Consider the following 24,718-nt stretch of genomic DNA (forward strand, 5'->3'; position numbering starts at 1 on the left):
TGCAATGACATTTTACCATTGGACAAGTCGCACTATTTTCATAAGTTAGTGGTAGTGTGTAACAACTCTGTGAGCATTGTGTAGTTTCATGCACAATAATAATGAAACCTTTTTAATGTCTAATATGTTGTTCTTCTCGTATTTTGTGCCATCTCTAGCTAACGATGGCTCTAACAGGTAAAACAAAGACTGATTAACTCATGTAGGATATGACCTGTCCAATGAGACATCTGCTTTGTCTGAGTAAAATCGAAATGTTCCCCCGTTTGGTTAATTCCTTAAATCACCACATCGTGACTTATTCAAGCTTTCTTTTTAGTTTTTTCAAACCATCATCTTTCAACTTTTATAAGGCTAAAACCTTAAATATGAGAATCCAAAAGAAAGACTTATGAAATCATCCATGCACATGCAAATAATGATAAATAAATACAAATTAAAAAACAAAAAATGAATACAAATTTTAAAAACAATAAATAAATTAACACAAATTTATAACAATACATAAATTAGTACAAGATTTAAAGTTTATATTTAAAATTTTGAAAAAAGTCAAACATAAGGAGTGACTACTAGAAACCCAGAGAGAGAGAGGGGGTGGGGATTTTTAATTTGTTTTGACTGCCCTTAAGAAGCAATTTGCCAAATTCTCTTCAAAATATTCAACCCATTTCAAGTAACAACTGCTTTCAGTAAAGTTCCAAATGCCTACAGCCTTACTGATGTAGTGTTTTTTCCCTTAATTTTCTGTACTTTGCAAATTGAGCTCTGGCTGCCTTATTTAAAATTTTTTTACATATTTTGAGGAAAACAAAGAACTATCTTTAGAAACTTTAAGGGATTGTTGATGCATAAAAATTATTTTCAAAGCAATTCAACTCTCATGAACAGAGTGCTAGAATAAGGAAAAATAAAAACATGTACTAAGAAGATGGACAACTTTATTTTAACTATGAATTTTAATCCCAAAATTATGACCTTCAAACTGTTTCATTTCAAATCTAAGAAATTGAAACATCTTTATTTTAATAATTTTACAAATAATAATAACAATATTAAAAATAATAGTAATAATGCTCCAAAAAATGTTAGAAGATTACCAATTTCAATCCATTTCTAAGATGTAATTGAATATTACGGAAGCACATGAGGCCGTAACTACCAATCTTTAACTTGACTCCATATTTTCTGTGAAGAAACCAGGACAACAAATGAATCGGTACACTGCAAAATAAATAAATTAATGAGTCTTAATATATTAACACACAAGACCATTACTTCCTTTAAGCATTTGTAAAAAATTTCATTGGTTGATTTTTCACAGAAAATATTAACCACAAATAGCATTATTAACATAACATTATAAAATAATTATTACATTAGATTTAATTACTCAAAAGTTTATAGAAAAGTTCATATGTAATTAACAGACAATGTATTTCAACATTACTCATAATTTTAATGATTTACTCCAAGAGATCTTCCATCCAACCATTCTTCAATATTATTGATTTCTAATAAAATAAGAAATTGGCGAAACTTACATATGTTTTTATAAATATACAAGTATGTGTGCTGCATTCATACATTTTGCAAGTAAATTGGTAGTGGACACCCTTAGGATGTATGAGTTACTGTTGAATAAATATCTGTACAATCATTTCTATCTTAATAAAAATTTTGTGATCTGTGAATATTTAGAATTTTCATAAATGTCAATTTTATTGAATATGAAGATGAGAGCTATTTGACTGCAACATAAATTCAAATATATAGAGATTCCAAAATATTGGCAAAATTTATTGCAATAAATACAGGGTGAAATTAAATATGGGTTAAAGGTGATAGAATATGCCTGGACTTAAGTATTTTATAATTTTGCCATTAAAAAAAAAGAGTGTAGTTACTTTATTTTTTTTTCATTATCTCAGATATTTTTCAAATACTATAATTTAAAATATCAGGGCTGACGGATCCTAAAAATTTGTTTTTCATTTAAAACCAAAATACAAATAATTGAGCTATAATAGAGGAACATTTATTTATTCGCAATTTTGTAACAGAAGTTGGTACAAGGAGATCTGAGGTTCCTGTATTGAGTGAACCAATATAGCCCGGACATAGGGCACCTTGGTCTATTTCCAATGGCTCTGTTTAAAAATAAATATTTTTAAAAAATTATGTTCAAAACATTTTTTTTAAATAATCTTAATTGATGAAGAATACATTGGTAACATCATATAGTGTCTCCCCCCCCCCCCCCCAGATATTTTTAGTAGTGCCCTGCACCCTGCTCTATAAAAACTCCTGTTCAATTTGTCTCACTCTCTTGTTCAGATCTTTCAATGCACCCTCCTTGTCCTTTTGAAGACTTAACAAAACTTCACCACAAAAGAAAACAAAAGACTCACACAGTCCAGCCTTGAAAGGCACCTGTCACAATTTTTTTATCCACTAGAAATTGATTTGAATGTAAAACTGATTTTTTACTTCCTTTTACAAAAAAGGAAGTATTGTATTCGCAAAAAAAAAAATTCACTCAAAAATCGGCCTTAATTTCCATTTTGCTCACCCAAAAATGAATGTTGAGTTTTTTTTTTTTCGACCCGACCACACGTACATATGTACCTAAGAACGTATAGACGCCCGAAATATCCATTTTGACGTTTCCCCGAGTTAATTACAACGATTTTTCTCGTGACGTCTTTATGTACGTATCAGGGGTGATTGTGACTCCATGAAAAAATACCTCAGTTTTTTTTTCCAAGAAAAAAAAAGTGTTTTGATGGGCATATATATACACTTTATGTGTATGCACACATTATTTATATACATAATTATTTGTTGGGGCTAAAACTCTAAGTTTTAATTGGACTTAATACGTCCATGTGCATGGAGGGAATTAAATTTTTTTCATTTTTCTCATTTCTTAAAATTTTTCAAAGAAAGTTTTATTTTCCTCCACTGTATCTGAATCCTTAACCATTAATTACATTCAGTTACTAAAAGTGAACTTTCAAAATTAAATATGTTTGGGGCAAAAGGGGCAGCATGTATTATGATCACTGTGCAATAGGGCTAGGCGATATCCGAATTTTAACACCACAATATATCGCTTGCCAAATATCGATATTTTCGATACATATAGGTCGTTAAATTCAACACTTTATGGGGGGGGGGAGACTGCAAAACCTATTACATAAGCATCTGCAACAGAGAAAAGCCATAGGCCATCTTGGTGAATAACTATTTTAGCAATTTATTTTAATAATATAGCTACAGTGAGAGGATTTTCATGTGTTTGTGTCCGGGGAGGGGGGGGAATCATGAGGCAGATTATACCACAGAAACTTTTGGAGAAATTAAGAAGAATTTAAGTCTTTTTATTAGTGGGTGGCAATTCTTGAGGGAAAAGGGGGGCTTGGTAAAATTGAGGGGTGCCATCGCAGTCGGGGGAAATGGGCACCCCTAGTTACATCATCTGCATATTAAGATATGCAACAGCGAAACGCTATTAGACATCTTGAAAGGAAAATATTAAGGAGAAAAAGATCAAGTAACTCTCCTTCCTCTTCTTATCTAGCCTTTATTCCATCTCCCACCCCAGCTGTTCTTCAATAATTACCATAGAGATCGGAAAAACATGACGGTAGCTTACGCTTTATAATAAACGAAACGTCTTCAGTTTGGACTTTCGGTGTTTCATTAAACATCAACCTAAATTTTACAAAAGTGGGTTTTTCTGAAAATATAGGAGTTCCGGTATTTTCGAAGATAAAGATACCGGAAATCAAGATGAAAATACCGGAAATCCGGTAAAAATGCCAGAACACAATTACCCCTGGTACACATGTATGTGCGTATGTATGTCGCATAACTCAAGATCGGTATGTCCTAGAAAGTTGAAATTTGGTACATAGACTTATTGTGGGATCTAGTTGTGCACCTCCCCTTTTGGTTGCAACAGGTGTTTCTAAGGGGGTCTTTTGCCCCTTTTTGGGGGAAAATCATTGTTAATTTTGATGTAAACTTAAGTAGTGTTACAATTTGGCGGACACTTGGCGATATATTGCCAGTATCTTGGTCGCCAAGTTTTGTCACCAACTTGGCGACAAATTTGGCAATTTTTTTTTTTAATCTGGTTTTAATGTGGCCATTGTTGGTGACATTTTGAGAGTTAACTCTTTAATCACATTAAAATTGCAATAATGGGGAAATAACATTAAATTGATGTAAAAGAAAGTATTGTGATCAGCTCGGTTTTTTTTTTTTTTTTTTTTTTCAATTTTGAGCTCATTTTTTTAAATAGAAGATTAAAAAGCTTCTTTTTATTCAAAAAAATAAATAAATAAAATAATAATATCAAAAAATGCTAGGATTTTGTATGCATCTAGTATGCAAAAAAGTGAAAAAATCACCCTTTTAAACAAAACTTGTTAAAATTGCTCTTTTCATTGAATTAAAGTGTCCCTTTATCTGACAGCACCCTGCCTCCTTTTGGTCAGGGAAAACACTAATAATAGTAAAAATCAGACTAAATCGTTGCTTTTTTGGTGAGATAAAAACTTGAAACCTTCTGTGGCTCTGTGGTAGAAGCTTCATCTTCTAAGCCGGAGGCTGTGAGCTAAATTCACACCGGTGTCCAGGGTATGATTTCCCTCTCTTCGTGCAGTAAATCTTTTTTATATTGTCTTGTATGTCAATAAACTTAGGAAAACTAACTGCACTATTACTGCCGGGTTGCAAGTCATCTTGCAAAGTTAGGTATAAATCTCCAAAATCTATGCAAACAGACAAACTGAAAACTAGAATGTTACCAATGTGCCCCAACTTCTCCAAAATAGACTTTTCAATTTCCAATTAAAACTCTGTTTATAATTTTTTTTTTTTTTGGCAGATAACATTTAAGGCAGTAAGATGCAAGGGGATGTTAGTGGATTTTTTAAAGTTTTGAGTAAAACACGTTCAAAGTTCAGATTTTGGGTAGGCTTTCATTACATTTTCCTTCAAAATAATGCTCTATAACAGCACCAGTCTTGCATAATATAGACGAATGCGCGAACGCGTTTGCAGAAAAATTTTGGCTCTACAGAATTTTTTTTGAAACTACTAACATCAATTTTAAAAAAAAAAAACCAGCTGATATGTGCCTCACATGATTTCCTTTTACTTCAATTTAATGTCATTTTCCTGTTATTGGCAATTTTAATGTGATTCAATAGTTTACTCTCTAAATATCACCACCAGTGGTCAAATTGAAACCAGATTTGAAAAAAAAATCTCCAAATTTGTCGCCAAGTTGGTGACAAAACTTGGCGACCAAAATACTGGCAATATATCGCCAAGTGTCCGCCAAATTGTAACACCACTTGAGTTTACATCGAAATTAACAATGATTTTCCCCCAAAAAAAGGCAAAAGACCCCCCTTAGAAACACCTGAATGCAATCAAAAGGGGAGGTGCACAACTAGACCCCACTAGGAGTCTACGTACTAAATTTCAACTTTCTAGGACTTACTGTTCTTGAGTTATGCGACATATATACGTACGTCACAAGAAAACTTGTTGTAACTAAATCGGGAATGGTCAAAATGGATATTTCACGTGTCTATACCTTCTTAGGCACTTTTCCACATGTTGTCGAGTCTAATAAAAACGTAACACTCATTCGGGGGTGAGCAAAATGGAAATTAAGGTTGATTTTTGAGAGAAAATTTTTTTGCGAATACAATACTTCCTTTTTGTAAAAGGAAGTAAAAAATTCCACACTTTATTTTTGTCTCTTCCGAATCTTGTGCAAAATTAATCTAAAAATAATGATTTCTTATTGAAATTACTGATCATAGTAAACTAATTACTTAAAGACAAAGGAGTAAACGGTTGCAAATGGAGACTGCTTCTTCTATGACTGTATGTTTTATTATTTTACACAGCCTGAAACGAATAAGAGGAAAATTCAAGCTATGTAAAATAAACAACTTTACAGACTTCAGAAGGGATATTTGAGAATCTCCTTGTAAATTGAATTTCAATGCGTTGGTGTTGAGAGAGAGAAAAAAAGGAAGGATAATCTGCGGCAGCGTATAATCTGCACCTCATTTATTTAAAACTTTTTTAACAGATAGTATGCAGAAAAATATGTAATTATTTTTGCAAAAATACTTAATTTTAAACAAATAAGTAGTTTTTGTTGATTTGTTTACAAAATCAAATATCTTCAAGTAAAAAGCAGGTAGCTCATGTTTTATCAGAACTACATTAACTTTTTCACTATAAAATGAAAATAACAATAATGATCATGTGGTTGATATTGGGCAAAAAATAATGGTTAAGGCAGTTTTCTTCAGGTAGTGAAAAGTGTTACTGCACAACATTTTTTAAAAGATTTTAAAGCTTTTTCTTTTTTTTTTTTTTTTTGCCTTTGATTTTAATATAAATTAAGGGAGAATTAAGCAAAATAATTATTTGCAGAAAATTTTCCAGTTAGAATTTGGGTTCGCAGAAAGCTTTTCATTTCACCTAAGTCTGAACAGCATATATACTTGGGATACTAGTACAAACACCGAGGAGAACCTTTTATTGATATTGGAAATCTAAAAACTTTTATTTTCAACACTTATACATCCCTTTGCTTCTCATAGCCTCATTTATAAAATAATTTGCACAATGGGTTCAAAATCCTTGCAGAAGATAAGTGCATGAGGTAGAGGACAGAAGTGACAATTTGAAAACATAAAATTCTATAACACAGTCGAACTTGTTTCTTTTGCACTATCTCGGGAAGCCCTTTATATCAAAACTTACATAAATTCAGTATGTTTTTCATGTTTCTCTTGAACAATTTTTCGCAAAACCTATAGGATACAGAATTTTAGCTATATATTATCTTCATATTTAATCATTAACAATCTTTATCAATTCACCATAATTTGCAGACAGAAAACAAGTCTTTCTTACACCAATAGCTGCATTGTCTTCAACAAAATATTTTAATGAATTTTCAGTCTTGATTTTATTTCAATTACATTGCTGGAATTCAATTACAGCAAAGTTCATGTTACAATGATCAATATTTGCGGTGCCTTGAAGTTTGTTGAAACGAGAATTCACTGTAAATAAAATTAATAAAGTCTTTAATTACAGTTGATCATACACTTAAATAGGCCCATCATTTGGACATCTACGGGAGTTCAATTCTCCATTCAGGGGCGATTTTAGAAATACCATGTGAATGCATTTTGTAGCCTTTTTTCTGTATTAGGTGTTGAGTGTGTATTCTTTGCTCCCCTTCTTTCCCTGAAAAACTTGGAAATTATGGGGCTGCTTTCAAACTTTCATTCTTATAGCTGCTTTCATTCATATAGTTGCAGAAGACTTTTAACCTTAAGACTTGATTTCAATGGATCAGTTTATGCCTTTTTTGAATCTTCCTTTGTTTTGATTTTTTTTATTTCCCGTTAATTCTAGAAAGGAGAGATTCGACTGTACAAATATTTTCCTTGACAGAATACATTGTCAAATAGAAGAAATTCATTACAGAATACATTTATACTAAAAAATAGATATAGTGTGTGTATGTGTGTTATTAATAGATTATTACACACAAAAACAAATATTTATTTACATATATGTGTTTTATATATAAAGAACATTGTAGCAAAGGACACAAATTACCGACTTTACAAGAGATTATCGACCTATAATTAAATGCAAGCAAATTCTTAAAACACTGATAATGACTAAATGTGGTAGTATCATAACATTTTTTTTTTTTTAATTTAACCATAAACACAACATTACTGAGTATAGATAAATCATACTTACTACAAAATAAAAAAACCCAAAAGAATTAAGGCACCTAAAATGAAAAGACCCTCTTGTGTTTCCATGACAAATCGAGGATTGATATTTACGATTTTTCTTTGAATAAGTTCACACGATTATTAGACATAGTTTGCACTATGATTGTGCTTAATGTTTACGATATAATGACACACGTGAGATATAAGTTAAAACTGTAAAATATGAGAACAAATTATTGAAGTACATATCAACATCACCCTGACAACAACTTCCTGCTCCGCCTTCGCGATGACAACTTCACTTGAGAAAATTAAATTAGATTAAAAGTACCGAAATAAAAATGAAAGCTATTTTTATGCGCCGCTGTTATTATTTCTTTTCACCTACATAATTTCTAATTTGGCGAAGAACTTGGCGAAAATTTAAAAAACAATCAGCAAAACAAAGAAGTGTTGCCAACATATGAAAAAGAAGATTAATGAAATCTACCATGGGCAGAGCCACAAGTGGGCGTTGGCACCTTAACACAACAAGAAGAGGAAGAGGACCGCCGCGCCGTGACCGAGCAGTAGTGCTTACAGTGGGTGCATTCAAAAAGTCTAACGAAACTCACTGCCTTAACGAACTCTCGGTTATATTACTCTTATACTCTTCGGTTACTCTTATATTCTACTTATACTCTTCGGTTTTTCGTTACCCGTGTGCACTTTTTGAACAATCAGTTAAAATAAAAAATGGCGGACGTTAGGTTAGCAGACGACGCAGATCATTGCTTTATCGGAAGATATGTATTTTGAAGTTAGTGATTAAAAAAAAAAGATAATTAATTTCAATTCTGAAATTTTGAATTCAAATTATGTTTTTCGCAATCACGAGTTGCTACAGGACCCTACTCATTGGATTCTATTGTTTCTAGAAACAGCTCCTGTCCCCCGTCTGCCCCTCTTCCTGGGCGGTTGCGTGTGTATAGTTGTGTGTGTGTGTGCAGACGTGTGCGTATCTGTAGGCTTGCGTGTGTGCGTAGACCTGTGTGTGTGCACGTAGGCGTGTGTGTGTATGTGTGCGTAGGACATGGACGCCATCGACCAGGAGAAACGGATTCCAGGAGGCAGTGTTCGGAGCCGCGCCTACAGAGGCCAGTGAGCGGTGGTGCTTTGTGTGTGCCTGGTCCAAGCTGAAAAAGGAACCAAATGCCAAGAGCGGTCAAAGCAATCGTGATTGTGCAAAAAAAAAAAGAGAGAGAGAGAGAGAGACAAACTTGGCAGTAAAAAGAAAAGAAAATATATATATATATTAATTTGAATTTTTAGCATCTTGAATTCAAATTATGTGTTTCGCAATCACGAGCGTCTGTGTGTATGAATGCACGTGTGTGTTTGTGTAGGCGCATGTGTGTGGGTGCGTGTGTGTATGTATGTATGCGTGAGTGTTGTGTATGCAGTGCTGCGTGTGTACGCGCGTGTGTGTGTGTGTGTAGGCATATGTGTTTGTGTCTGTGTGCAGGCATGAGTGTGTATAGGAGTATGTGTTTGTGTCTGTGCGCAGACATGAGTGTGTGTATGTGTGTGTAGGCATGTGTGTATATGCGTGTATGTGTAGGATATGGACGCAACCTGGAGACGGTTTTCGCAAGAGGAGCAGCATCGTGAGGCCGGTCGACGCGACGGTGGTGCTGGCAGAGGGTGCTGGTGGGAAAATAAAGGTGATCGAAACGCCAAATACTGTCAAGTGAGAACAATAAGCAATCGTGATTGCTCAAAAAAGACTAGAGGATTCTTCTTTTGAATAAAATAAAAAGAGGAAAACAAATTTTCAGATGCCTTTTAACTAAATTTCATATTAATTAAGATAATTTTTTTAGATTCCATCATCGTTTCTTAGCACAGAACAACAAATAGTCCTTTTTTTTAAAAAAGAAAAAAAATATGTTCCCACACATTCTATTTTCTGCCCTACTGTTTGCAAATATTATTAATTTCTAAAAAATCTAAAAAAAAAATTATATAAAACAGTCTCTTGTTTACTCTTAAATTGATGTATCCCCGGTATATGCAGAAAAAGTCACGCCGACTCTTTTTGGATAGAAAACATTTCACTATAAATTTACTAACTTTTATAAAATCAAATATGACCTGACTTAAACAAGGTATTTTGAATTTTGAATTATTTCTTGATGAGTTACAGGAAAGTGCAAAATGTGTTTTTGATTTAAAATTTCCGATCTCCGATGCATTTTTCCCCCCGTTAAGAAATGATAGGCAAAGGTGTATTTAAATAATTTGACTAAAAGTAAAGTACAATGCATCGGTAAAGGCTAGTAAAATTCAAAATGCATTATTATTATTATTTTGTGTCATAGTTGTCTAGAGCAAATGAATAATTAAAGTATGAAGTATTTATTTCGATTTCTTTTACTGAAATTTTCTTAACCCTGCAAACCCTAATGTTTTATCGCTACAAGACTTCATATGCTCAACAATAAACTCGCAGGGGTCATAGCGCATTTCGACGGTCAAAAAGTAGGATATTTTTGCAAAAAGGTAGGAAAAGTAGAACACTTTTACCAAAAAGTAGGAAAAAGTAGGACCAGTATTTTAATGCAAAAATAGGAAATTTTCAAAACAATTAAAAAGTAATTAAACAATATTTTTCACGAAAAACTTCCTTTCATATTTTTAACTTGCCAGTACATATCTTTCATGCAAAATATATAAATAAATGAACAAACAAAATACAAACATAATTATATTTAACTGGAGTACGATATACACTTTTTTAGGTCAGCTCAACTTCTTATTCGAGTTATTAAAAATTACATTTCTTTGAAGTTTTTTTTTTTTTTTTTTTTTTTTTTTTTCAAAATATCATTCGTAAGCATGAAATTAAAAAACGTGCACAATGCTGATGTAGAAGCAATATTAGATTGTTGACTGCAAAACTTCAAATTATAAGTAAAACTTACAATTTTTTAAAGCTGTTGGTGCATAAAGCTTTGTTATTTTAATTTTACCATTTTTTAAAATTCTAATAAAACATCATTCATAAGCATGGAATCAAAAGACATGTACAATACGTATGACGCAATATTAGATTGTTGACCCCGGAAACTTGTAATGTTTTAGAACTGTTAGTACAAAAGGCTTTGCTCTTTTAATTTATTATTTTTAAAAGTGACATCCTTAGTTAAATGCCTTATCCTAGAGCTCAGTTACATTTCCTCTAAAATTATTCTTTTAAATGAAAATTTTATTAATTTTAAATTGTAAATTTCCTTTTTTAAATACTAATATGTAAATTTAACTAAATACTTCTAAAATGCTAGCTAAAAGCATGCAAGTAATATATTTAAAAAAAAAAGAGAGAAATATAATGTTTGTCTACTGCAATAGGAAATTTGAGTTTATTGTTTCAAAGCAGTTTACGTATTACCAGTTGAATTTGATATGAAAAACATTATTATCCAGTATCGAAGGTTGACAGGCAGTATCTTGAACATATAATACGAACAAATATGTAAAGGTATACCACTGAGCAAGGACAAATAAGACATGGGTGCCCCCTGCGAAACTAAGGGTGCACCACCTAAATATCACAAAAAAAACCTACATAGGAGGCCCCCCCCCAAAAAAAAAACAAATACCCCATTAAAAAAACACCCCCCCCCCTCCTCCAAAAAAATTTTTAAAAATTCAACGACACAATCTGCGCCATGACTCCTCTAGATGGACACCCCTGATTAAGAATAAATACTTGAACCAAGAATAAATACTTGAACCAAATGCTATTCTATTTCTCAGAACCCACTCCCTCCTCTTTTTTCATTTCTTTCTTTCTTTTTTTTTTTTTTTTGAGACTTTGTTCAATACACCAGTAGCAACATTAAATCAAATATAGTTTTTGCTGCACCACTTCTAGAAAAGTCTTTTAAGTCAACAAGAATTTTTTCACTCGAGAATTTGTGGGTCATTCGATGTAAAATGAATACAACTTTCTACTAAAATTTATGTTACCATTTAGGGTTTCAATGAAATTGGTGCAGGGGTGACACATTCAAGGAAAGCTTTTTTTTCTTTTTTTTTGCATTTAAATATGAACCCCATTATGATCCATGCCATTTCAATACATACATTTTTCATTTATTTTTTTTAATTTCTGAAGAGTTGCATTTTGAAAAAAAAAAAAGACTTTATTTTAAAATTTAATTTCAAGAAAAGTTTGTATATTAAGTCTTCAAAGGTTATTGAATTTTTTGGATTTTTACATTGCTGTACTTTTAAAATGGATGAATACTTTGAGATGTTTTCAAAGACTCTTTTTATGTATTATCGATACCATCCTCTATAATTTAATCAAAAAATGCTATTGTACAGCTCAGCCAAGAGTGCCCCAGTGGGACGTCACTGTGGTTTTCCAAAAATTTCTTTATCCCACAAATTTGGGACATAACTGCAATTTTTTGATACCCAAATGTCTCTTTTTATCAACACACTTTTATTAACCTTACGTGTACGTATGCATGTATCTTGTGACGGAATCTTGCAACTCAAATTTCGCCCACTTCCTGCAATCAGATTCTTTTGAAATTTGTCATGCAACCTCAGACCCGATTACAATGCAATATTCTATAATCAAATCAATTAATTAACTATTAATTGTTAGTTTATTCCAATTTTAATCAAAATTTGTCATAAATCCAACAATGTGAAGAAGAAAAATTTAAAAAATATACATTTGAAAATATCTACAAAAACCTTGGATTTTTCTGCATCAGGCAATGTTTGTTCTAATGTTCTAAGGTAATTAGAACATGAGTTATAATTGTTTTTAAGTAATTTGATGCCAAAATTTAGATGAGCCTTCAATTGGCATTTCATTTTTGATCAGACGATGGTCGAACAATACTTTTATTAAAATATATCGAAAATTTTCAAATATAAATATGATTTCCGCACACATACATTGATGACTGAGATGGATTAGCTGGATTAAACAATTACTCTACAGGCAATTTATCGGCACAGTTGAATGTTTTTAGAGCTTGGCTATTACACTAAGGAGTATAATTATTCTTTTTGGAGTTCAAGAGACTTCGTTTCCAATGCTGCCCGAGACCTATAGGCACTTTTTTGGGGGCAAAGTTCATGAATATAAAAGATTTTGAAAAATGTTGAAATGAATATTTTTTTGTTAAACAAGTTAATCTAAAAAAAGAAAAAAAGAAGAAGAAAAAGAAAATAATAGTTTAAAAAACTAAACTAAACTAAAAAAAAAAAAAAATACGCTAACACGTACGCTTTTGTAGCAAAATAAACTGAAAAGTAAAAAATAAACTTTAGATGATAAAATTCATTTTGCTACAAAAGGGTGTTTTTTTTTTTTTTTTTTTTTTTTGAAGTTTTTTAAACTATCATTTTACTATAAGTTATATTTATATGTTGATACCTGTAGTTTATCATTCGCCAAATTCAGAATTTCTGCCATTCAAAAATTAAAACTCTAGACGCCCCTGAGCCAAGGTCAGCGGCAAGAGCGTTCAAAGAAATTATGATTCAATTTAGATTAAATTTCAGAACATTTTTAGGACAATCAAAATAAAGTTCAAACAATATTGAATAATAAACATTGCGGAATTATTATCCTATTGCAAAGCACCAGCTTCAAAATCAATGTTGATTGAGGAAAGAGGATTTTTTTCGGTTTCTGGCAAGGGGGGTACTGGGTGCATGATAACCATTTAGCAGCATTTTATTGTGCTTTAAATGCTGCTATATCTAAAGACCTATCTATTTAAAGAAAGCAAAAAGTTTGAGCTAATTGCACTCAGTACTTTGTATGCAACAAAATATTTTAGGTCAGAAATAACATGAAATTTCTAATTTAAAACGTTTTGACAAAAAAAGTTTTTATTTCTCTGATTTAACTGAACTTCATTCTTCCATACTGAAAATTATGTCTAATTTACAAAACTCTTGAATTTTACAAAAACGTGACAGAAACAAAACAAAAAAAAAAAAAAAAATTGTGGAGGATTCAGTTTTTTTGACTATAGTTCAAACTGAAATTCAAATATAATAACTAACATTACATGCAAACAAAAAAAAAAAAAAGAATAACATACATAATCAAGTAAAATTATCAAAAGTTTGTACTTATATAGATGGATTTTTTGTACTATATACTTTTTAAAAACCAAAGTTTTTTCTTAACATAAGCAGTAGAATTCAGAAGAAATTGCAAGCATGTATAACTTTGTGGAATAAATTCAATATTATCTATAAAACAATTTACAATTAACAAATTTTCATTTTCTGAATGCAAATTTTTTGAAATCACACGAATTTCAGTCTTTTGAAGGAATTTCAAGTTAAATTCTAAAGGAAAATCAAGCTAAAAAATAGGAGAAGTAAGAATTTTTTGCTGAAAAGTAGGAATTTTTGCTGAAAAGTACGACAAATCCTACTTAAGTAGGAAAAAGTAGGAGGAAAATGAGCCCTGAACTCATTATAAACCACACATATATCGCATTTAAAACATAAACATTGCATGCACTGGGCGCCGCCATGTTTTCTAACTGAGCAAACCACCCCTTTCCATAGGCGGATTTACGGGGGTGCCAAGGGGTGCGCTGCACCCCCAACATTTTTGGTTTGATTTTCAAAGGAAATTTAAATGAAATATATTTTATCGGGAGAAAATATATATTTCTCCTCGGGAATTTCGTAAAATAACTTATATTTTTTCACAGCTACAATGCAAGTTAATTTACTTGAAAGCAAGCCCAAAACTAAAATAATAGGCAGCTTATTGTGTGACCCGGTCACCACACATCGCCAGTGCGAGAGAAATTGCTCCACGCGAATTAAGAAGTATTTCTCCATTGAAAAAAAACAACAAAAAACAATAAGTAATTACGTAAATCAAATAAAAACATTCCTTTAATTAATTTTCAGTGTTGCACTATATAACAATTTTATACTCTGCAATTGGGTATATATTGGTAAAACATTACAATTTTATTTTTCTTCGAAACAACCATGGCTAATAAAGTCAAAAAATATGACTATTGTAATATACTTCCTCAAAAACAATATAAAATCCTTACACATCATTCTACTAAACAGTGCAATAAAATAAATCAGAAATTAACTAAAAACCAACATTTTCATTGTAGAATTTCAAAAATTTCTGAAAGAAGGCCCTCCCCCTCTCGCACGACTGACACTGAGTTCCACTGCTAAAAGTAGTTGCTTTAGTTGCCTTTAATATGAAAAATAGTCTCCAAAATTGTTACCAAATACAGAAAATAGCTTCTAAAATAGTCTCCTTTTTTATTTAAATAGCATTTTTATTATATTAATGCCATGAAGTGGAAAAGACTTACATGGGGCAAATTTTCTCTAAATAACCTTTGAAAAGGAAAACTTTAAAAACATTTTCGAAACTTGAGCCCAACCCTGAAAAATGCTAGAGAAAGCAGTATTGACACATTCTACAGTAATTTCTCATTGTCTAACTGTTAATTAAAGACAATGTAAACAGTTTTAGACTGACTGTATATAAAGAGCTCGATTCGTGATATTTCCAATCGAAAGAAAATTAGCTCTCGTTTTTAAAAAAAAATGAATGTATAATGCAAATGCAAGAAATTAAAAACAAAAAAAAAAAAAAAAAACAGTTATAAAAAGTAGTGGTGGAACCAAACTTTTTTCAGAAATTGCGATTGCAAAAACTAAATCATACTCATAAAAACCATACCTTTACGAAAATCGCTATCGGGGTAAAAACGAAATTTTCTTTATGCAAAAATATAAACATCCCTTCTGGTCATGAATGATATTTTCATTTCATTTTTCCATTTTTTAAAACGAATGTTTTCAAAAATTAAACGCGGTAAAATTTTTCCTTTTTTCCTCCGGTAACTAGGGGTTAACATGAAAGCAATTTTCCTTTTTTTTTTTAATTTTTTTCTCCCAGGAGAAAAAAGGAAAAAAAAAACCTAACTTTTTTACCTATTTTAGTCACTTACTAAAGTAGTCACCGTGTTTTACAATAGTCGCTTTTGCCCATATTTTGACTGAAATAGTCGATTTTGTTTACAAAATAGTAGCTTTAGTCGCCATTGGCAGCGCTGCATCCCCCCCCTTGATCCCCTGTATTGTTGCACCCCCAGAATTCACAGCCTAAATCCGCCTATGCCCCTTTCCTTCGGGTGCGTTCATAAAGTCGAATGCGTTTAACGAGTGAAGCGAGTCAACCGAACGAGGCGTTCAAAAATAGAACGCGTTAGCTAACTGGTCGTTCAGAAAGTGTAACTCGGTTAGTTTCGTGAAGCGAAATTCTTGAAAAGAGGTGGTTTGCTCAGTTAGAAAACATGGCGGCGCCCAGTGCAAGCAAAGTTTATGTTTTAAATGCGATATATGTGCGGTTTATAATGAGTTTTTGTTGAGCATATGAAAACTTGTAGCGATAAAATGTCAGCGTTTGCAAGGTTGAGAAAGTTTCAGTAAAAGAAATCGAAATAAATACTTCATACTTTAATTATTCATTTGCTCTATACAACTATGACACAAAATAATAATAAGAATGCATTTTGAATTTTACTAGCCTTTACCGATGCATTGTACTTTACTTTTAGTCAAATAATTTAAATACAGTAAAACGAAGCGATATGCTGGAACGTTGACGGGTTTTTCGTGGAAGTGTTGCGTGGTGGTAGAGTTCTTCATTTTTGGGAATTTCGATAGTCTGTTCGTCTTTCTGCTTGTTCCTGCTTTTATTTTTGATATTTTGCTGCTGTGCGTGTAATGCATAGCATCTGTTTTTGGTTTCCTTCTGGGGAGGAGTAAGTATGGCTAATAAACGAAAAAATGGCCCAGATAGGGTCATGGAGGAAAGTGTGATAGATAAGTCACTAAAAGAAACGAATATGTTTACGAGGCAAATTTGTCTCGAACGGATAAAATTCAAGCAGCGCTGGGAAATGGAGCAACTAAAAGTAAAATTGTCATTTTTGGAATAAATAAAGAATTACCGAAGAACAAGGGAATGAACTTCCATAATGAAATTGGCAAAATAGTTAAAAAAGAAGATGACGTTTATTTCACCAGAAATGGAAACATTATTGTTACAACAAGCAGTACTGATACCATTAAGAAGGTTAGTGAAACAAATTTATTCTTAGGTATAGAGGTCGGTACAAGGTTAATAGAGGATGCAATAAGTACGAAATATGTTATTAGAAACATAGATGTAGACCTATCAGTGGGTTTCATTGCTAAAGAACTTTCTGAAAGAGGTATGAGAGTCACTCAAGTCATCCGCCGGTTCAAAAAAAAAAAAAAAAGGGGCTGAAACGCCTATACCTGTGGTCCTAGTAAAAGAGCTGGGCATCACAAACAGAGCTGAAATTAAAATAGGTTGGGTCAATTATGAAATCAGTAAATTCATAGAAAAGCCTCTTATTTGTAAAAATTGTAAAAAAATAGGGCATCCTGCCAAATATTGTAAAGGAACGGTAAGGTGTGCTGACTGTGGATTCACGAAAACTGCGGCAATTTAACTACTTGCTTTCGATGCCAAGGCAACCACAATGCAGAAAATAAGAATTGCCCTGTGTTAATAAGATTTTCAGAAAATAAAGGGAATGAACGAGGAAAAAACACAACGTATGCAGACATGGTTAAAGAAGGTAAAAAGGAGGAGGAAAATAAAAATGCAATAATTAATAATTTAAAAAAAGAGCTGAAGGATAGAGAAAAAGAAATCGTGTATCTAAAACTTGAAATAAAAAATATTAAAGAGGAACTACAAATTGTTAAATATAGCTCAAAATGCAATATCACATTAGAGAATGAAAAGTTGAATATTTCTGAAATTGCTATGATAATGCAGTACAGAGATATTATGGGAAGTAGAAGTTGTGATAAAATTCTTCCAAACGCGGGATCTATTCTGTCGGACTCTGAGAATATGGAGGGTTTTCCCTTTGATGGTGATCCTATGGATGCTGAGGGTGTGGTCCACAATCCTGATTAGGGGGTTGTGTCCTTTTTTTTTGGTCGTTTTCCTGACTTGTTTTTTGTTATCATGGAACTGCCGCAGTTTGGCAAAAAATTTTATTTATTTGAAAAACCTTATTTCTTGGTTATCTCCCACTATTATTTGCCTCCAAGAGACTTGGAGCAATAATTGTGACATCCCTGTAATCAACGGGTATTATTGTTTTTCAAAAGAACGTTCTTCCCTCAGTAAAGGGGGAGGACTTTGTATATATGTTAGAAGCAATTTCTCAGCCTGCGAAGTAAAGATTAACATCTTAAATTCTAATTTTGAAATTAATAGCATAAAAATTTTATATAACAAAAAATACTATCAAATCATCAATCAACAGGCCGCCAGGAACCTTCACAGATGCTGATTTAAATATTTTAAAAATAATACAAAAGGGAAGGAATCAGGTTTTCACAGGGGACTTCAACGCAAGAAATACTATAACGGGTGACAGGAAATCTTTTCCCAGCTCTACTAAATTCTATGAGTGGATTCAGGATAACAACATTTGTATAATTAATAAAAAAATTCCCACACGTATAAACAAAAAAAAAAAAAAAAAAGACGATGGAATTCTTGATTTAACCATAGTAAGTGCAGAACTGGTCAGAGAGTTATTTTGGTTTAGAATCGATGAACACGGGGAAAGTGATCATTATCCTATCATAGTTAGAAATACAGAAAAGAAAAATAGCACCAAAATCAAAAGATACGTTAATTGGAACAATTTTAAAGAGAATATGAGTAAAATTATGAATAATATTGATTTTAATGGGTTTAACTGTAACAATTATATTCAATTCACTCACCTTATTGATTCTAATGTTGAAAATGTTACTAAAGTGATTAAATATAACAATAATAACTCAAATGATAATTGATGGAACAGTTAGTGTGCAAAATAGAAAAAACAGAAGAATCAAGCAAAAAACAAAGCCTGTAGATCACAACATGTTGCTGATTGGATTGAATATAAAAAAAAATTAGCGATCTTCAGAAAATGTATAATTGAAGCCAAAAGAAAGTACTGGGAACACATAAACTACAAAATAAAACAACCTAAAGATATCTATAAGTCTGTTAACAAGCTCAAAAACATTATGAATAGAACACCAATCAATAACCTTGTTTTAATAAAAGACAATATTGAATATTTTGAAGAAGACAAACAAGTGGAGCTTTTTGCTAAACATTTTGAAAAGAAAATAGACACAACTGAAAAAACTTATGCAATAAAAAGGAAAATCAAAGGCAATACCCACATTTTTACAATAGAAGAATTGCAAAAAGAGATAAAGGAACTTAAAAACACAACAGCTGGATCAGATAAAATTTCGAATAAAATTATTAGAAATTTACCAGAAAAAGCAATTAAGATATGTCTAAATATTTTCAACTATAGCCTTAAAGAAGGAAAGATACCAGATAATTGGAAAACATCAATGATAATACCTATATGCAAACCTGGGAGAAACCCACATGATATAGATAGTTACCGACCTATTGCCTTAACCCAATGTTTTTGCAAATTGATGGAAAAGCTCATTTTGAAAAGGCTAACATAGTGGGAAGAAGAAAATAAAATATTCCCTAATTACATGCACGGATTCAGGAAAGGGAAAAGTGCGGAAGATTGTGTAGGTCAAATAATTAATTCTATAAAGTTTTTAAGAAAAGAAAAGAACACAGTTTTTCTTGTATCTATGGATATAAAAGGAGCATACGATAACATAAACAATGAAATCCTAGTAGAAAAACTTAGGTCATTGAAAATAGAACAGGACCTTATAAACTGGATTAAAGAGTGGCTGAAGAATAGGAAACTGATAGTTAAATGGAGAAGTAAGATATCAGCAGAAAGAAATGTCGATTTTAGACTACCACAGGGGTCTATTTTATCGCCTTTTTTGTTCAATTGTTTTATGACGGATTTTTACTGTTGTAACGACACCTGCAAAGTATATATATATATGCGGATGATATCTCCTGTATAATCTTTAACAAAGACAAAGACACTGCAGCAACGGCACTCAAAAATTTTATAACTGATATTGAGAAATGGTCAGAAATCAACAAGTTATCATTCTCAGCGGAAAAGAGCAGCATCCAAGACATGACAGCCACGAGAAATAAATATACAGATATCATAAAGATAAATGGAAAAACCATTCCTTGGAAAGTTCAACATAAATTACTGGGAGTCCATATTGATCACAACCTATCATGGAGAAAACATACTAATGAAGTTGAAAGGAAAATCAATAAAAGCAGTAATGTCATTAAGTATTTGGGAAGCATAACAGGCTTCAATAATGATAACCTTCTTAAAATTATCAAACAAGTAGTACTACCGCAAATTGATTATGGAAACATTTGTAGAATTAAGGACACTAAATATAACAGAAATAAACTAGATACTATCACAAATAAAGTTATCAGGAATGCACTAAAACTTAACAACTTCGCACCAAATGATGTTATTAGACATTTCACTAATATTGATATGTACGAAAATAGGTTGAAATGGAAAATCATAAAGTGGAAGCTGAAAATAATGTATAAGGAAGATAAACAAATCAACACTGAAACACACAATCAAACAAGTTCAACAGAGGTGGAAGAAGATGTTGTAAACTTCTATAAAAGCTTTATGTTCTTATATAACACCAATCACTGGAAAGATAAAAAATTGGAAAACACCCCACCATGGTACAACAAAAAACTTAAAATAATCACGGATGAAAGAAGATTTCAACGAACACAAGTTAAAGAAGAAATAAAACAGGACTTTCTAGAATTTTTAAATGAAAATAAAGGTAAAGAAGTCTGGGCTACAGATGGTTCCAAAAACCGGAATTATGTGTCGGTTTTTTGATCGTGAATCAAAATAAAGATGTTAAGAGAAAAATTCAAATTCCTAGCTTTTGCTCTATTTTTACAGCTGAGCTTGCTGCCATTTACTATGCCACCAAATACTTAATTAATGCTGAGTCTCCGACTATTATTCTTACAGACAGCCTTAGTGTGATAAATGCTATTAGAAATGAAAAAAAGAATCAGGACCCCCCTTGTTAGAATTACAAGAATTTATCTAGAGAAATTAACCAATAAAAATGATATTACTTTAGTATGTACCCCTAGCCACTCAGACATTGATTTAAATGAAGAAGCAGATACTCTTGCAAAAGAGGCAACAAACAATTCATTCACCCCGAGCTTAAACATCACAACCTGGAAAGATACATGTAGATTTTTAACAAGTAGGCAAAATGAAGAACATCAGGAAAAAATGGAAGAAATCTAAATACTTTGAAAAGTTTAGAAATAGAAAAATTCCTTCCGTTAAAGCAAACAATACAGTTAAAAATAGAAAGATGGAAATCTTCCTAAATAGATTAATTTGTGATAGTATTATCACTAAAAACAAGCTTTTCAAACTTAAGTCCTCCAATTTCCCTAAATTGCGATAAATGTGGAGTGATGGAAACTGTGGATCATATTCTGCACTTTTGCAGTAATACAAATAACCATAGAGAAAAGTTATTGGACTATATTTCCAAGAGCAATATCAGTTATAACGGCAATTTTTTGGCTCATGATACGATCTTCTCCCCTGGAGTGGCTCAGACTTTATGCTCTTTCTTTTTTTGACAGCTCTTTGTTGTTGCATGCTTTCTTTATTTTTTCCCTTTGTGTCTGTTGGTTGTGCTGCTATCTCTTCGACTTTACTTTGCTTTTGTCATGCATGTGGTTTCTATTTTTTTCTCTCTCTTTTGGTTTTCTTCTTGTCTATCTTTGCTTGTATCTGAATTTTTATGCGCTTCGTTTTAGTTAACCCCTTGGCGGTTGGACCTAGTTCTGACTACTTCTAAGGAACTTTTAGAGAGACACACCACCTATTAGTAACAGAGGCAAGGCGTGAAATAAACGCAGTCCTCTATAATTTGTGGAAGTCGGAAGACTCGTATTCAATATAATTTAAATACACCTTTGCCTATCATTTCTTAACGGAGGAAAAATGTCGGAGATCGGAAATTTTAAATCAAAAACACATTTTACATTTTCCGGTAACTCATGAAGAAATAATTCAAAATATCTCGTTTAAGTCAGGTCATATCTGATTTTATAAAAGTTAGTAGATTTATAGTGAAATGTTTTTCTATCTAAAAAGAGTTGGCGTGACTTTTTCTGCATATACCGGGGATACATCAATTTAAGAGTAAACAAGAGACTGTTTTCTATAAATTTTTAAAGAGTTTTTAGAAATTATTAATATTTGCAAACAGTAGGGCAGAAAATAGAATATGTGGGAACATTTTTTGTTCTTTTTTTAAAAAAAGTACCATTTGTTGTTCTGTGCTAAGAAACAATGATGGGATCTAAACAATTGTCTTAATTAAGGTGAAATTTAGTTGAAAGGAATATGAAAATTTATTTTCCTCTCTTTATTTTATTCAAAAGAAGAATCCTCTAGTCTTTTTTTCATCACTAACTTCAAAATACATATCCTCCGAAAAAGCAATGATCTGCGTCGTCTGCTAACCTAACGTCCGAGATCTTTAATTTTAACTAATCGTTCAAAAAGTGAACGGGGGTAACGAAAAACCGAAGAGCTAACGCGTTCTCTTTTTGAACGCCTCGTTCGGTTAACTAGGTTAACTCGCTTCACTCGTTAAACGCGTTCGACTTTATGAACGCACCCAGTGCTAGAGCATCAACGAACTAGAGTTTTTGCAAGAAAAACACAGCAGAGAAACTTTTCCCTGCACTTTAGACTGTCAATTCTAAACAAAAATGATTAAAAAGCTCGTAATTTGTAATTCTATTGTCAATATACATGTTTTTAACGGATTATGGTTGCAGAATGTAAATATTGATTTTATAATTAAAAAAAAAAAAAAAAAAGAAGAAGAAAAAAATAGGCTGCCAAAGTGGCTGTTAAAATCGTTTACATGAAAATTAGTCTATTTTTATGTGCTGTAGGTCGTGTTTGCAACCATGCATCTTGTTTGTTGTTACCATTAGAAAAAACATATTTTTTCGTATATAAATAGTTTCTCTTTACGATGATGTTCTTTCAGATACAGTCGACTCCCGCTACAACGCTATTCGACTTACGCGAAATGGCTATAACGCGAATTTTCCCCCCAAGTTAAAAATTTTAGAGCTAACGCGATCTTTTCGTCCACAACACGAACTTTTACAAGGAAGTATCGGTTTCGTTATTGGCTACTAAATATTGATTTCGTGAATGTTATTACATCCCTTTAAGCATCACTGAGGGCGAAAGTTCCCACATCAAACTAGTCTACCCATCGAGTTGTTAATGCATCAAGTAACCGCTCAGCATCTTTCATTTTTTTATATATTATTATAAATATTAAAAAAAAATTTTTATAAATATTAAAATTGATGAATTATATTGGTTCCTTAGTGGCACCTTTATCTACACTTTGTGAAGATGGGAAGAAAAAAAAGTTTCTGATTAAAAAAAAAAAAAAAAGGCTAAAATTCTTGAGATGCTTGAACAACTACAAAACGCCGATGGTACCTTGCGGTGATTTACAAAATTAAAGAAAAAGGTAAAACAATGCTTTCCACGTGTGTCTGTTGGTAAACATAGGCAGTTTGTTATGAGTATTAATTAACACATTCGATGTGTCTTAGATTGCTTTCAGCTACAGAAATTGTTTCGTCCCGTAATAATATTAGCGAGCTTCTCAAAATAATGTTAGTTTTCTTTATTTCGTTCTAAAAAGTGAGTTGATTATTAACAGTGGCGTAGAGTAGGTTTCTGCCGTCAGGAGCAGGCACCAAATTTTCCGCCCCTCTTACATTGTCCTGCTATAGCCCCCCCCCCACACACACAATAAAAAATCGACATGCTTAATATTTTATAGAACGATAACGAGATTTTATTATTTAAAACATGTTTTACATTTTAATATAATCTTACTTCAACAGGAAATACTGTTGATCGAAAAAATTCTAATAAATATTTTTCAAAAATTATTGCATTAAGAGAGATAATATGTTTCCTAGATAAAAACATTTAAAACGGGATCTAAAACTGTATACTGGTAGAGTATTTCTTAAATCTTTTATTGAAAAGGAGAAGAAGAAAAAACTATGATTATAAAGTACCTGATCGATACATTTTTTTTATACTTAAAAAGATTTTTTCTTCTTAACCTAAAATTTAATTTTCTACTTTTCATCAACAGTAATTCTTTAACAGCACTATCAATAGCGATTGTATCAGTCGTTTCTGTAAAATGTTGTATAAAATGTGGCTTTTTAAAATGACTCCTGAATCCAAATATGCAATCCTGGATCTGCGTACCCGGAGACCCCGCTGTCTGGAGGGGGGCGGGGGGGGGCACGGCCTTAAGGGGCCCGACGGCCCAAGAAACTGAAAAAAAAAACCAACTAGCACTAAGACTAACGTTGCGAATATACACTGCAGGCCTCTGGGGAGAGGCCCTGCAGATTTAGTTGCAGAGGGGTCCAAAATGTATAGATCCGGAACTGCAAATATGACCACTTTTCCTTTCTTTTACCCACACCGTTTTGGCGTTCTGGAGATCAACCTCCTCCTCCTCCTCCCAATTTTTTCTAAGACAATATTTTTATTTGGAGTGGGTGGGAGCATTATATTAATCGTTAACATTCTTCTGGGGGACTAGAAAAAAGAAAAGTTTAAAAAGATGAGCATTTGTAGCGAGGAGGGACCCTCAGGGCGGTACTTCCCCTAAAATATTTAAAAAAATCATCTAAACGAACTGTTTTTCTTTTATTCCACAGTTTGTCTTCAATTGTACTTTTCGATGTAAAATCCAAGTATCGGCTTCACTTCTATAAGCCT

General features: G+C 32.1%; 1 protein-coding gene across 1 annotated transcript in view; it reads right to left on the reverse strand.

Annotated features, from left to right (window-relative positions):
- The window catches only part of LOC129217082 (protein hobbit-like), a 113,115-nt gene extending 109,470 nt beyond the window's left edge, over positions 1-3,645 (reverse strand). The window contains 2 exon segments of the mRNA XM_054851335.1: positions 1,101-1,224; positions 3,626-3,645. Coding sequence (XP_054707310.1) covers positions 1,101-1,224; positions 3,626-3,645 — 144 coding nt within the window.
- Between the last annotated feature and the right edge of the window lie 21,073 nt (positions 3,646-24,718).

The sequence above is a fragment of the Uloborus diversus genome, chromosome 1 (assembly GCF_026930045.1).
Source record: "Uloborus diversus isolate 005 chromosome 1, Udiv.v.3.1, whole genome shotgun sequence".
Taxonomy (NCBI): Eukaryota; Metazoa; Arthropoda; class Arachnida; order Araneae; family Uloboridae; genus Uloborus; species Uloborus diversus.